The sequence below is a fragment of the Mobula hypostoma genome, chromosome 9 (genome assembly GCF_963921235.1).
Source record: "Mobula hypostoma chromosome 9, sMobHyp1.1, whole genome shotgun sequence".
In the NCBI taxonomy this organism is placed as follows: Eukaryota; Metazoa; Chordata; class Chondrichthyes; order Myliobatiformes; family Myliobatidae; genus Mobula; species Mobula hypostoma.
Genome location: NC_086105.1, coordinates 8,534,246 through 8,549,455, shown reverse-complemented (window position 1 = coordinate 8,549,455; position 15,210 = coordinate 8,534,246). Strand labels below are relative to the sequence as shown.

At 40.4% G+C, this 15,210-nt stretch overlaps 1 protein-coding gene across 1 annotated transcript in view; it reads left to right on the top strand.

The window, feature by feature from the left end:
- The window catches only part of LOC134351493 (tetraspanin-8-like), a 58,494-nt gene that overhangs the window by 30,498 nt on the left and 12,786 nt on the right, over positions 1-15,210 (top strand). Inside the window, exons 2-3 of the mRNA XM_063057715.1 lie at positions 256-318; positions 1,241-1,375. Coding sequence (XP_062913785.1) covers positions 256-318; positions 1,241-1,375 — 198 coding nt within the window. The remainder of the gene's footprint in view (positions 1-255; positions 319-1,240; positions 1,376-15,210) is intronic.

The following is a 15,210-nucleotide window of genomic DNA, read 5'->3' as shown; positions in this document are numbered from 1 at the left end:
GTCTGAAATTGAGCAGTTAATTTCAGCCCCAAACCTGTAGACTGTGCAATACTTTGCAAATCAGTAACTGTTCTTAGGGGCTAAGTTGCTGCTTCAGGTAGGAGTGTGTTGGGGAGTACCATGTGAGAGAGTGGTACAGTAGATGGGGTCGAGCCTGCAGACTTTGGATTGTGCATCACCAACTTAAAACAGGACCAACATGCAAGTTTTTTTTTTAAACGCATATTTTAATGATGTTCAATCTGTATTTTTCAGCTGTGTGGCTCGATTATACTTGGAGTGTCAATATGGCTACGGGTGAACAAAGAAGCTCTGAAGGTAATGAGAGTTTGCCATTTGCTGAAGGTATTTCCAGAATAATAAAGTCAACTGAAAGAAGGAAATTGTACTTTTTAAGGCTGTCCTAAGTGTTCTGCATTTTGCTGTCGTTGCTGTGCTGTCTTGTGAAGAGGTGGTGCTGTTTTAGAAGAGGGCGTGCATTCGATCAGAGGCGCTGCTGTGCTTTCTTCGCAATTGCATTTACGTGCTGGGTCCAGGACGGATCCTTTGAAATAGTAACACTCAGTTACTATTATAATTGTAATAGTTACTACCGCTGTTGTTGATGAATAGGTTTGTAAGATAGCTTCTGCACTAGTAGACTAAGCTGACATGTTCTATGGTTTGGGAGCACACTTCCACTTCACATTTCTTGAACTCCCCACCTTTGTACTTCTACTTTGGGAGCAGGTATTGCACTCGCTAATCCTTGTGTAGATGCAATTAACTATCATCTTTGAGGGAGATCAAAGCCCATAATCTCTACTGTTGGGTCTACATGTCGTGCCCATCACATGGTGCTCTTGACCTGGAGACCAGTTTCTGAAGCACCTATTTAAATTCAATTTTTTTTCACTTTTGGTAAAATGACCTGCCCAGGAAGGGGCACTTTAATAAGGTATCTTCCTGTTTCATGATGGAGGATATTATGGGTGAAATGAATTCTGTGACACATTGACTCAAGGTGAAGTAACCTTTTGAAAATGATGCTCTGAAGTTTAGAAGCTCTCTGCTAAATCCAGAAGTAGTTTACGATTTCATTATTATTGGGATTTCAGATTTTTCCTGCTGTATTACTAAGAAACAGTATACAGTACAGTGAATTATTATATGCTTCAACTGTGTAACTGTAGTGAAAATAAGTTTTACTGTTGAAGTGTTTGATGTACATTTTATAACTTTGCATTGTGTCTTTTCTCAGCAAATTGGTGAAGTGAGTATTTCAGAGTTTTACACTGCAATGGATGTTCTGATTGCTGTGGGAGCGATCATCATGGTGCTTGGATTTCTTGGGTGCTGTGGAGCCATCAGAGAAAGCAAGTGCATGCTACTCCTAGTAAGTATTTACAAGTTTTTTTTTTGTAATTTATTTTTTATTGAATTTCATCATCAAACAAACATTTCCATAAGGTGTATTTCAGATACTGTACATATATCATATAATCATATTTGTTACAAATCTCCACATAATATTTATAGGAGAGGGAGGAAAGAAAGAACAATTGAAAGAAGAAAACTATGTACAGAGTAGGGAGTGATTTTTTTTTTAAACAACATATTCATTGACTTGTGAGAATAAAATCAGGCCTATGAGGTGTTAAACCATTTTTTTTCCAGTATGAACAAAATTGTTCCAACTTATGATTAACAGATGCTGTTATCTTCTCCATTTTGTAACTGTTCATTGTAATTTCCATCCGTACATTTAAAGTTGGGCTCTCCTGTGATAACCATTTCCTGGTAAGGGTCTTTTTACCAGCCACCAACAGTACATTCATTAAATATTTATCTTTTTTCAACCATTCTTGGGCTATATACCCAAAATATATGGTCTTACTCTCAAAGGGTATTTCACATTTAACGATGTCTTGTAGGGCACTATGTATCCCACTCCAACAGTCTTTGATAACAGGACATTCCCAGAAAATATGATAATGGTTTGCATTTTGATTTCCACAATTTCTCCAGCAAACAGGGGTGTTGTTATCATAATGGGATTTCTGAGAGGGTGTAATAAAATATCTTATCAAGTTTTTCCACCGGAACTCCCTCCATTTCTGTGAACTGGTACACTTCCATTGATACCTCCATATTATTGTCCAGTCTTCCTCAGATATTATTATCCCTCCTTCCTCTCCCATTTTGTTTTAATGTATGAAGTCGAGTGTGTTTTAAGATTTGACAAACCCTTATACAGAAATTATTCTACTACCGTTGTCTGAATTATATGCTTTTCTAAATAGCTCTATCAGCTATGTACTTGCCTTGGTTACATTTTTAACCGTCCTATTAACATACCGTCGCATCTGTAAATACCGGTAAAAGTCTTGTTTTTCTAATAGGTGTTCTCTTTGAGCATTTCAAAACTGAACGGTGTTCCTTTCATGATATTGCAAATAGCTGTTATTCCTTTAGTTGTCCAGTCCTTAAATCTAGCATCCAGTTTATTCGGCATAAAATCCGAGTCATATGCACACCAATTCAGAATTGCAGTGTCCCTCTCTAGCTTATATTTTATAATAGTTTTCCATATTTTAAGAGTCCATTTCACCCACGAGTTGTCAATATTATTTATGTAACTTTGTAGGTTGTTATCAACCAAAATTGCCTGTATGGGGATGGAAAGTATCCTCTCCTCAATGTTTTTCCATTGAGTGTCATATGATGGGTTGCACCAGCATATCACGGCTCTCAACTGTGCTGAAAAATAATAATCTCTAAGAGAAGGTAGGCCCCATCCCCCCTTTTCCTTGGCTAATTGCAAAGTTTTGAGACGAACCCTAGGCCTTTTACCTTGCCATATATATCTTGATAGCATCTTGTTCCATTCATTGAATTGATTTTGGTTAATCTCTATTGGTAGGGTTTGAAAGAGATATAGTAGTCTGGGCAGTGTATTCATTTTAATAGATTCAATCCTTGAACTGAGACCAAGAAAAGGAATCAGGTTCCATCTTGTTATATCTTCCTTTTTTTTTATATTTAGGCTGATAATTGCATTATGATAATTTTGCCAAATCTTTTGGCATAATGATGCACAAATATTTGATGGATTCTGTTTGCCATGCCCAAGGATATCTACTTTCAATTTCTCTTGGTGGGCAATAGTTATGTGAAAGTAGTTGGGTTTTATCTATATTGATCTTGTATCCTGATAATTGACCATATTGTTCAAAGGATTGCATCAATTTAGGTAAAGTGTATGGAGGTTGCCCTAGAGAGATCAAAATGTCATCCATGTAACAGGCTAATTTATGCTCTGTCCCTTTAATAGTAATTCCCCTGATATCTTCATTTTGTCTGATGTATTGGGCTAATGGTTCCAGATATAATGTGAAGAGTTGCGGTGACCATGCACAACCCTGTCTCGTGCCCCTTTCTAGGGTAAAGCTATTAGATAAATATCCATTGACTTTAGTCCTGGCAGTAGGATTGTCGTATAGTGCCTGTATAGTTTTAATAATTGTGTAATGTAGACCAAATCTAGTAAAACTCTGTAAAGAAAATTCCAATGAACCAAAACAAATGCCTTTTCAGCATCCACGCTTATCACTATTGCTTCAATTTCATTTTTTTATATGATCCATAATGTGGTGTCCTTCGTATATTGTCTTGTGTTTGGAGTTGTTGTATAAACCCTGTCTGATCATTATGTATCAGTGTGGATAGAAACTCTTCTAATTGCTTGGCCATGATGGAGGTAAATATTCTATAATCCACATTAAGAACAGATATTGGTCTAAATGACCCACACTCCATTTTATCCTTGCCTTCTTTCCGTGTAGCTGAGATTATCGCCTCCTTCCAGCTGGGTGGCATTTGCACCTTTCTTAGAGCCCAGTTCAGTGTGGGGAGTAAAATAGGAATTAACTCACTTCTAAACTCTTTATACCACTCTGCCGTATATCAATCTGATCCTGGTGACTTGCTTAATTTAAGCCTACTAATTGCAGTTTTTAGTTCAGCTTCAGTTATGTCAACAGTCATCGTTCTATTTTGTTCTTTGCTTAAAGTGGGTAACTCTAAAGAATTCAGGAAGGTGTCAATTTGGGTTATGCTTCCCCCTGGAACTTTGGAATATAGAGTTTTGTAAAACATTTCAAAAGCTTCTTGAATTTCTCTTAGCTTATTTTTTATCACTTTTGTTTTGGATCCCTAATTCTATGAATTGTATTTCCTGCTATCTTTTGTTTCAGTTTCCATGCCAGTATTTTCATGGATTTAGATCCACTTTCATAGTGCCCCTGTTTCAGAAACATTAATTTTTTTCTAATTTCTTGTGTAGCCAAACTATAATTTTCATTCCTAATTTTTAAAATTTCCTCTAGTGTATCTTGTGCCAAACGCAATTTGTGTTTTTTTTTCTAGTTCTTTCAGCTTATTTTGTAATTCCTCTAATGTTTTATTCTTTATTTTTTTCTTATATGAAGGTATTGCTATAATTTTCCCTCTTAAGACAGCCTTCAGAGTATCCCATAGAATGGGAGGTGAAACCTCTCCATTATCATTGAATTCTAAGTAAAGACCAATTTTTTTTAAATTTGTTCCTTAAAATAAGGATCATTGAGTAGACTTGAATTTAGTTTCCAAATACTATTTTGGTTGTAGGTCAAAATCAACAGATAAATATATAGGTGCATGGTCACTTACATCTATTGTCCCAATTCCACAGGTAATTATTTTGTCTCTACCTTTTCCAAATGTTATGAAATAGTCTACTCTTGTATATACGGAATGGGGGGCAGAATAATGAGTTTCTTTCTGTCGGGGAAAAGGTCCCTCCATATATCAATTAGACCAACATCCTCAAAAAGAGTGTTAACTTTCTTATGTAAGGACTTTGTTTCATAAGTTTTTCTATTGGAAGGGTCTAACTTTGGTTGTAATTGTAAATTTAAATCTCCCCTACATATCAAGAGACCACCTGTTTCCATTACCACAATATTAGTAATTTTCTGGAAGAAACTAATATCACTTCTTGGGGGTGTATATATATTCAATAAAGTAACTGCATTTCCGTCTATATTCCCCCTTACCAGAATATATCTGCCCTCCTTATCTCCCATTTTGAATACTTTTTTCAAAATTTAGCCTGCCTGAGATGAGAATAGCAACTCCTCTTCTATGTCCTGATTTATATGAGGAAAAAAACAACTAGTGAAGCCCATTCTCTTTAATTTTCCATTCTCATTAACACTTAAGTGAGTTTCCTGTAAATATACTACATGGGCTTGTTCTTTTTTCATTTTTGGTAGAATTTTACTGCGCTTGACTGGATTCAACAGCTCATTGACATTAAAAGAAATGAAGCTTGCTTTGTCTTTAGCCATGTGTATTTATCTGTTAGTATATCATTGAAATTTGCAGAATATAACTTAATCGATCTACTCCCTGAACAAATAAGAGCCAAGAAACGCGAATAATAAAAAAAAGGTAGCGAAGGTATGATTCCAAGGCTGGGGTTTCTAGATAACCCTGGGTTGAGCTAGAAGAAAAGTCTAGCCGTGGGGGATGGCCCCTCCTACCTGTGAGTTGAGGGTCCCCGCTTTCGATTATTTCGTGGCACTGGGCAGGGTTGTCCTTTAAGTCTTTTATTATTTGATATTGCTTTAGAACCTTTACCAATTGCTATTCGAGATTCACCAAATATTTTTGGTATTACTCGTGGGAAAGAGATACATAAGTTATCATTATATGCAGATGATTTACTATTATATATTTCTGACCCAGAAAAATCCAGTCCTGCAACTCTATCCTTGTTGGATAAGTTTAGTAAATTTTCTGGTTACAAACTGAAGGAGTGAACTTTTTCCATTAAATATGATGGTTCCAAACTATAAACGTTTACCATTTAGATTAGTTACTGATCACTTTACCTATTTAGGAGTTAAAATTACTAAGAAGCATAAGGATTTATTAAAGGTTAATATTTTTTATCGTTATTTGATCAGATTAAAGGTTTGTTTACTAAATGGTCACCAATGTTTTTGTCATTAATTGGTCGGATCAACGCTGTTAAGATGATTATTTTACCTAAGTTTCTATATTTATTTCAAGCACTGCCAATTTTTATTCCGAAATCTTTTTTTGATAATGTTGATTCAAAAATTTCCTCATACATATGGCAGAATAAAAATCCTAGACCAGGTAAAAGATACTTACAGAAGCCCAAAAAGGAGGGTGGCTTAGCATTGCCAAACTTTAGATTCTACTGTTCCTTATTTAAAATTTTGGACATGGAATTGGGACACAGTTTCAAGTCCACAATGGGTTAATCTTGAATGTAATTCTATTTCAGGATTTTCACTGGGTTCTATTCTAGGGACCCCGCTTCCTTTTGACTTTTCTAAATTGGACAAACAAACGGATAACCCAATAGTTAAATATACTCTTCGAATATGGTTTCAGTTTCAAAAATTTTTTGGAATGAATCAATTTATTTTAGCAAACCCTATTGTGTCCAACTTTCTTTTTCATCTCTCTTTTTTTTGGATCAAGCCTATCTGGTCTGGAAAACAAAATGTATAATATGTTTTTTTTTATTTTTAGATAATTGTTTTATATCTTTTGAACAATTATCTAATAAATATAATTTACCTAGATCCCATTTTTTTTTAGATATTTACAGATTAGAAACTTTTTAAATACTGTTCTTACTACCTTTCCGATTTCATATTCTACTGATATAGTGGAAAAAATTTTGGATTTAAATCTTTTTCAGAAAGGTTCAATAGCAATTATTTATAATATGATAATGAAAATAAATCCAGATGTTTTGAATACAATTAAGAATGATTGGGAAAGGGAACTTCAGCTTACTTACCTACTGAGAAATGGCAAAAAAATTTCCAACTAGTTAACTCTTCCTCTATATGTGCTAAACATGTGTTGATACAGTTTAAGGTTGTATACAGGTCTCAGGTGTCTAAGGATAAATTAGCTCGTTGTTACTCTCATATAAACCCTGTATGTGATAGATGTCATTCTGAGATAGCCTCATTAACTCATATGTTTTGGTCTTGCCCTTTATTGAAGACATATTGGGACGATATTTTTGATATTATTTCAACTGTCTTGAATATTGATTTACAACCTCATCCTATTACTGCCATCTTTGGTTTACCAATGATAGAAAAACATCATTTGACCTCTTCAGCTTGTCCGATGATTGTTTTTGTTACTCCAAAGGCTAGAGGATCTATACTATTGAATTGGAAAGAGGTTAATCCTCCTACCACATTTCATTGGTTTTCTCAAACTATGTCTCGTTTAAATCTAGAAAAAATTAGAAGTTTCATTTATGACCCATCTATTAAATTTGATGAGACTTGGAGACCATTTATTCAATATTTCCACATGATGTAATTTGACCCTTTCCAAATCTATTTTGTGATTTCGATATATGGGGAGAGGAGCGGAAGTGACCACACTATTGGTTCTATCTGAGGTATCATAATAGCCCTTTCTTTTCCTTAGTTTTCTTTTAGTTTGGGTAGATTAGTTTTTTTTCCAAGGGGATATATATATTTTTTTCTTTTTCTGTTTTTTAATGATATTTTTGTATTTTATGTATACTTTTTATATATTCTATTGCTAATTTGTGAGATTTTGAGAGGTTTATTAACTATGTGTTACTTGACTATATACTTTTATAGCAATCATTATTAATTAATACAATCCCAGTTGCTCTGTACTTATTTTTTGTAATGTGTATGATGCTGAAATTAATAAAAAGATTGAAAAAGAAAGTAGATACATTGTAAATATGGAATTGTCCTTTGATCTTTAGCATGTAAAATGTCATGTAGTGTTGGGTCAAACAGGCTTCTTCCTCAGAAGGGGGCTCAACATGATGCCTGCTGCTGATTTTTGTTGAAAAGAAAGTCCTGCATCCACTAGCTTCAGGTCTCCCTGGTGACTTTGTTCACATTACAACAGCAGGCATCCCACCCTGCAAAAACACATTTCAGGGAGGTAGCACCATCAATTTGTGGGAGACTTCCAGGGGAGGTGGGAGGTCTGCAATAGAGTAGCTCCTTAGCAGCCAGCCAGCTAGTGGTTAGCTATGCTAATAAACGAATGACACCTGTTAAACTTACCTCAGCATGTCTTTTACAGTCTTAACCCACCATGGGCAATAGAAAAGTCACTGTTGCAAACAGTGCAGTGAGCAACACTGTCATTATTTTGACCCCTATTAGGCAGGGGTACACTTTAGTGTAGTCTGGGGTGACGTACGATTTATATTTTGTTTTTTGGAACCCTCTCCCATGGCGCGCGCGCTCCCTCTCTCTTGCTTTCGCTTGCTTTCTCTCGCTCTCGTGGTCACTCGTGCTTTCTGGCTCGCTCGCTCTGGCATGCTTTCTCGTGCTCTCTCTCTCTCTCTCTCGCTTGCTTGCTCTCTCTCCTGGTCGCTCTCGCACTTTCCCTTTTGCTTTCTCTCTCGTGCTCTCTCGCTCGCTCTCAAAAAAATTGATTTCCGTGATATTGTATATAATTTGCAGGCATCAGGGAGCCACTATCAATATGCGGGAGACTCCCGGAACTTCCGGGAGAGGTGGGATGTCTGCAACAGTGGATCTCCTAACTCTACTGTTGCTGATCCTATGCAGAGTGGAGTTCAGGCTTTTCACTGAATTAGAAAGCAGAAAAACTCATTATTCAGTAACTGAGCATCTAAAGCTACTTTCTAAATTCTGAAGATTTACACTCAGTGGCCATTTTATTTGGTACACCTGCTCGTTAATGAAAGTATCTAATCAGCCAATCATGTGGCAGCAACCTCATGCATAAAAGCATGCCGACATGGTCAGAAGTTTTAAGTTGTTGTTCAGACCAAACATCAGAATGGGGAAGAAATATGATCTAAGTAACTTTGACCGTGGAATGATTGATCGTTCCAGAAGGGGTGGTTTGAGTATCTCAGAAGCTGCCGATCTCCTGGGATTTTCATGCACAACAGTTTCTAGAGGTTACACAGAATGGTGTGAAAAACAAAAAAAAAAATCCAGTGAGTGGCAGTTCTGTGGCAACAATACCACACTGTTAATGAAAGAGGTCAGGGGTGAATGGCCAGCCTGGATCAAACTGACAGGAGGGTTACAGTAATTCAAATAACCACACTTTACAACAGTGGTATGCAGATGAACACCTCTGAGTGCACACCATGTTGAACCTGTCCTGGACCCACCAGGCTAAAGCAGCAGAAGGCCACATAGGTCTTCTGTGCCTGTTAAAGTGGCCACTGAGTGTAGATCTGTGAACTTGAGCATGGAGCTGAGAGCTCTTCATTAACTTAAATATGTTGGCCAGTGGACATGCTAGTGAGCAGACCGCTGCATCACACGCCACTTGTACACATTAGGAAGCCTTGCGTTGCCATACAGATTGATATGGAATATAACTTGCTGCTGTCAGCTTACATTGACACTTGGTCTAGTACCAAATCATTAAAGTCCAAAGTAGATTTTATCAAAGTACATATATGTCACCATATATAACCCTGAGATAAATTTTCTTGTGGCATACTCAACAGATCTATAGAATATTAATTACTATGGAATTAGTGAAAGGCTGCCTAATGAGGGCATTCAGCTGGTGTGTAGAAGACGACAAATTGTGCAAATGCAAAAAGAAGAAACAATAATAAATAAATAAGCAATAAATATCAGGAACATGAGATGAAGCGTCCTTGAAAGTGAGGCCCTAGGTTGTGGGAAAATTTCAGTGATGGGACAAGTGAAGTTGAGAAAAATTATCCCCTTTGGTTGAGGATTAGCAACTGTTCCTGAAGCTGGTGGTGTGGGTCTGAGTCTTCTGTACCTTCTTTAGAACATAGAACATAGAATAGTACAGCACAGTACAGGCCCTTTGGCCCACAATGTTGTGCCGACCCTCAAACCCTGCCTCCCATATAAGCCCCCACCTTAAATTCCTCCATATACCTGTCTAGCAGTCTCTTAAACTTCACTAGTGTATCTGCCTCCACCACTGACTCAGGCAGTGCATTCCACGCACCAATCACTCTCTGAGTAAAAAACCTTCCTCTAATATCCCCCTTGAACTTCCCACCCCTTACCTTAAAGCCATGTCCTCTTGTATTGAGCAGTGGTGCCCTGGGGAAGAGGCGCTGGCTATCCACTCTATCTATTCCTCTTATTATCTTGTATACGTCTATCATGTCTCCTCTCATCCTCCTTCTCTCCAAAGAGTAAAGCCCTAGCTCCCTTACTCTGATCATAATGCATACTTTCTAAACCAGGCAGCATCCTGGTAAATCTCCTCTGTACCCTTTCCAATGCTTCCACATCCTTCCTATAGTGAGGTGACCAGAACTGGACACAATATTCCAAGTGTGGCCTAACCAGAGTTTTATAGAGCTGCATCATTACATCGTGACTCTTAAACTCTATCCCTCGACTTATGAAAGCTAACACCCCATAAGCTTTCTTAACTACCCTATCCACCTGTGAGGCAACTTTCAGGGATCTGTGGGCATGTACCCCGAGATCCCTCTGCTCCTCCACACTACCACACTGCCATTGACTTTGTACTCTGCCTTGGAGTTTGTCCTTCCGAAGTGTACCACCTCACACTTCTCTGGGTTGAACTCCATCTGCCACTTCTCAGCCCACTTCTGCATCCTATCAATGTCTCTCTGCAATCTTTGACAATCCTCTACACTATCTACAACACCACCAACCTTTGTGTCGTCTGCAAACTTGCCAACCCACCCTTCTACCCCCACATCCAGGTCGTTAATAAAAATCACGAAAAGTAGAGGTCCCAGAACAGATCCTTGTGGGACACCACTAGTCACAATCCTCCAATCTGAATGTACTCCCTCCACCACCACCCTCTGCCCTCATCTATATGCCTGGTCACCTCCACAAAGAACTCTATCAGGCTTGTTAGACACGATCTGCCCTTCACAAAGCTATGCTGACTGTTCCTGATCAGACCATGATTCTCTAAATGCCCAGAGATCCTATCTCTAAGAATCTTTTCCAACAGCTTTCCCACCACAGACGTAAGGCTCACTGGTCTATAATTACCCGGACTATCCCTACTACCTTTTTTGAACAAGGGAACAACATTCGCCTCCCTCCAATCCTCCGGTACCATTCCCGTGGATAACGAGGACATAAAGATCCTAGCCAGAGGCTCAGCAATCTCTTCTCTCGCCTCGTAGAGCAGCCTGGGGAATATTCCATCAGGCCCCGGGGACTTAACTGTCCTAATGTATTTTAACAACTCCAACACCTCCTCTCCCTTAATATTAGCATGCTCCAGAACATAACCTCACTCATATTGTCCTCACCATCATCAAGTTCCCTCTCATTGGTGAATACCGAAGAAAAGTATTCATTGAGGACTTCGCTCACTTCCACAGCCTCCAAGCACATCTTCCCACCTTTATCTCTAATCGGTCCTACCTTCACTCCTGTCATCCTTTTTTTCTTCACATAATTGAAGAATGTCCTGGGGTTTTCCTTTACCCTACTCCCCAAGGCCTTCTCATGCCCCCTTCTTGCTCTTCTCAGCCCCTTCTTAAGCTCCTTTCTTGCTTCCCTATATTCCTCAATAGACCCATCTGATCCTTGCTTCCTAAACCTCATGTATGCTGCCTTCTTCCACCTCACTAGATTTTCCACCTCACTTGTCACCCATGGTTCCTTCACCCTACCATTCTTTATCTTCCTCACCGGGACAAATTTATCCCTTACATCCCGCAAGAGATCTCTAAACATCGACCACATGTCTATAGTACATTTCCCTGCAAAAGCATCATCCCAATTTACATCCGCAAGTTCTAGCCTTATAGCCTCATAATTTGCCTTTCCCCAATTAAAAATTTTCCTGTCCTCTTTGATTCTATCCTTTTCCATGATAATTATAAAGGCCAGGGAGCGGTGGTCACTGTCCCCCAGATGCTCACCCACTGAGAGATCTGTGACCTGACCCGGTTCATTACCTAGTACTAGATCTAGTATGGCATTCCACCTGGTCGGCCTGTCCACATACTGTGACAGGAATCCATCCTGGACACACTTAACAAATTCTGCCCCACCTAAACCCTTGGAACTAATCAGGTGCCAATCAATATTAGGGAAGTTAAAGTCACCCATGATAACAACCCTGTTATTTTTGCACCTTTCCAAAATCTGCCTCCCAGTCCGCTCCTCTGTATCTCTGCTGCTACCAGGGGGCCTATAGAATACTCCCAGTAGAGTAACTGCTCCCTTCCTGTTCCTGACTTCCACCCATATTGACTCAAAAGAGGATCCTGCTACATTACCCACCCTTTTTGTAGCTGTAATAGTATCCCTGACCAGTAATGCCACCCCTCCTCCCCTTTTTCCGCTCTCTCTATCCCTTTTAAAGCACTGAAATGCAGGAATATTGAGAATTCATTCCCACCCTGGTGCCAGCCAAGTCTCTGTAATGGCCACTACATCATAATTCCATGTATGTATCCAAGCTCTCAGTTCATCACTTTTGTTCCTGATGCTTCTTGCATTGAGGTACACACATTTCAGCCCTTCTACCTTACTGTCTTTACACCGTTTATTCTGCTTCTCTTTCCTCAAAGCCTCTCTGTATGTTAGATCTGGCTTTACTCCATGCACTTCTTTCACTGCTCTATTGCTCTGGGTCCCATCCCCCTCGCAAATTAGTTTAAACCCTCCCGAACCATGCCAGCAAATCTACCTGCAAGGATATTGCTCTCCCTCGAGTTCAGGTGCAACCCATCCAATCTGTACAGGTCCCATCTTACCCAGAAGAGATCCCAATGATCTAAAAATCTAAAACCCTGCTCCCTGCACCAACTCCTCAGCCAAGCATTCAACTGCCATCTCCTCCAATTCTTACCATCTCTGTCACGTAGCACTGGCAGCAATCCTGAGAACGCCACCCTTAAGGTCCTGACCTTCAGCCTTCTGCCTAATTCCCGAAACTCACACTTCAGGACCTCATCCCTCTTCCTGCCTATGTCGTTGGTCCCAACATGTATCACGACTTCTGGTTGCTTTCCCTCTCGTACCAGGATGTCGTGCACCCGGTCAGAGACATCCCGGACCCTGGCACCCGGGAGGCAACAAACCATGCGGGTGTCCTTCTCACGTCCACAAAATCTCCTGTCTGCTCCCCTGACTATAGAGTCTCCAATGACGACAGCTCTCCTCTTCCCCGTCCCACCCTTCTGCACCACTGGGTCAGACTCAGTGCCGGAGGCCCTGCCACCGTGGCTCACACCTGGTTGGTCGTCCCCGCCAACAGTATCCAGGACAGTAAACTTATTATTCAGGGGAATGGCTACAGGGGTGCTCTGCTCTACCTGTCTGCTCACCTTCGCTTTCCCCCCTCTGACTGTCACCCAACGACCCGCTTCCGGCAGCCTAGGTGTGACTACCTCCCTGTAGTTCTCATCTATGACTGCCTCATTCTCCCTTATGAGTCGAAGGTCATCCAGCTGCTGCTCCAGATTCCTTACACGGTCTTCCAGATCGCCCAGCTGTATGCACTTCTGGCACATGTGACTCTGCGGGAGAGGGGTGTTCCCCCAAGACTGCCACACCTCACATGAGAGGCACATCACTGTCTCAGGAGACATTGTAAAAACTAACTGCGAGCTAGCTTGTCCTCCGCCACTTCTCGTCGAAGCCTCTCGAGTCAAAGCCTCAAAGCTCCACTCCTTCACTGGCCCACTCACTCACTTTCTAATGACAGCAGTGAGAAGAGACCCATGTTCTGGGTGGTGAGGGTCGCTGGTGATGGACGCTGCTTTCCTGAGACGGCGTTTCATGTAGATGTGCTCAATGGTTGGAAGGGCTTTACCCGTAATGGAGTGGGCTGTATCTGCTCCCTTGCAGTAGATAATAGTTTTAGTTTGTGCTTCGTATCCATGGAGCAAAATTGTTCATTGTGCGGTCTGAACTTTTATCCAGTAGAAATTTACAGTTCACTAAACAGAATAAGAAAAAGGTTTGTCATTGACAAACGTTATGAAATTTGTTGATGTGTGCCCACATTTCAGAGCAGGCAAAACAAATTATTATAAGTTACAATAAAGAGAAATAAAAATAATGCAAAAGAGGAATCGTAAAGTTCACAGACTGTTCAGAAATCTGATGGGAGAGGTCACCTATGACTGTGTTCCTGTACATGATTCTAACTCCATAAACTAGTTCGCAGACGACACTACGGTGGTTGGCCTGATCAGAGGGGATGACAAGACAGCCTACAGGGACGAGGTCCAGCACCTGGCCGCGTGGTGTGCCGACAACAACCTGACCCTTAACACCCAGAAGACCAAGGAGATCATTGTGGACTTCAGTCATGCTAGGAGCCACACTCACGTCCCCATCTACGTCAACGGAGCTGTAGTGGAGCGTGTATCAAGCTTCAAATTCCTTGGTGTCCACATTTCCGAGGATCTCACCTGGTCCCTGAACTCCTCCATCCTGATCAAAAAGGCGCAACAGCGCCTTTATTTCCTGTGGAGCATCAAGAAAGCTCACCTCTGTCCCAGGATACTGACGGACTTTTACCGCTGTACCACTGAGAGCATACTCACCAACTGCATCTCAGTGTGGTATGGCAATTGTCCCGTATCGGACCGCAAGGCATTCCAGCGTGTGGTGAAAACTGCCCAGCGGATTATCGGCACACAGTTGCCCACCATTGAGAACATTTACCATAAACGCTGCCTGGGCAGGACGCAAAGCATTATCAAGGATGCATCTCACCCTAACCATGGACTTTTTACTCTCCTCCCATCCGGTAGGCGCTACAGGAACCTCCGCTCCCGCACCAGCAGACACAGGAAGAGCTTCTTCCCTGAGGCTGTGACACTGCCGAACCTCAGATCACAGCGCTAAGCAGTATTGCACCCATATTGGACTGTCTCAGTACTTTTATATTTGTGTGCTGTAGCATTTACTTTTTATTCTCAGTTATTTTGTAATAACAGTATTCTTTGCATTTCTGGTCAGATGCTAACTGCATTTCATTGGCTTTGTATCTGTACTCGGCACAATGACAATAAAGTTGAATCTAATCTAGTCTAAGAAACTGTTCCTGAAAAGTTGAGTGCCAGTCTGCAGGCTCCTCTGCTTCCTGATTGGTATATCCCAGATGGTGAGGGCTTTTAATGAGGGATGCTGCCTT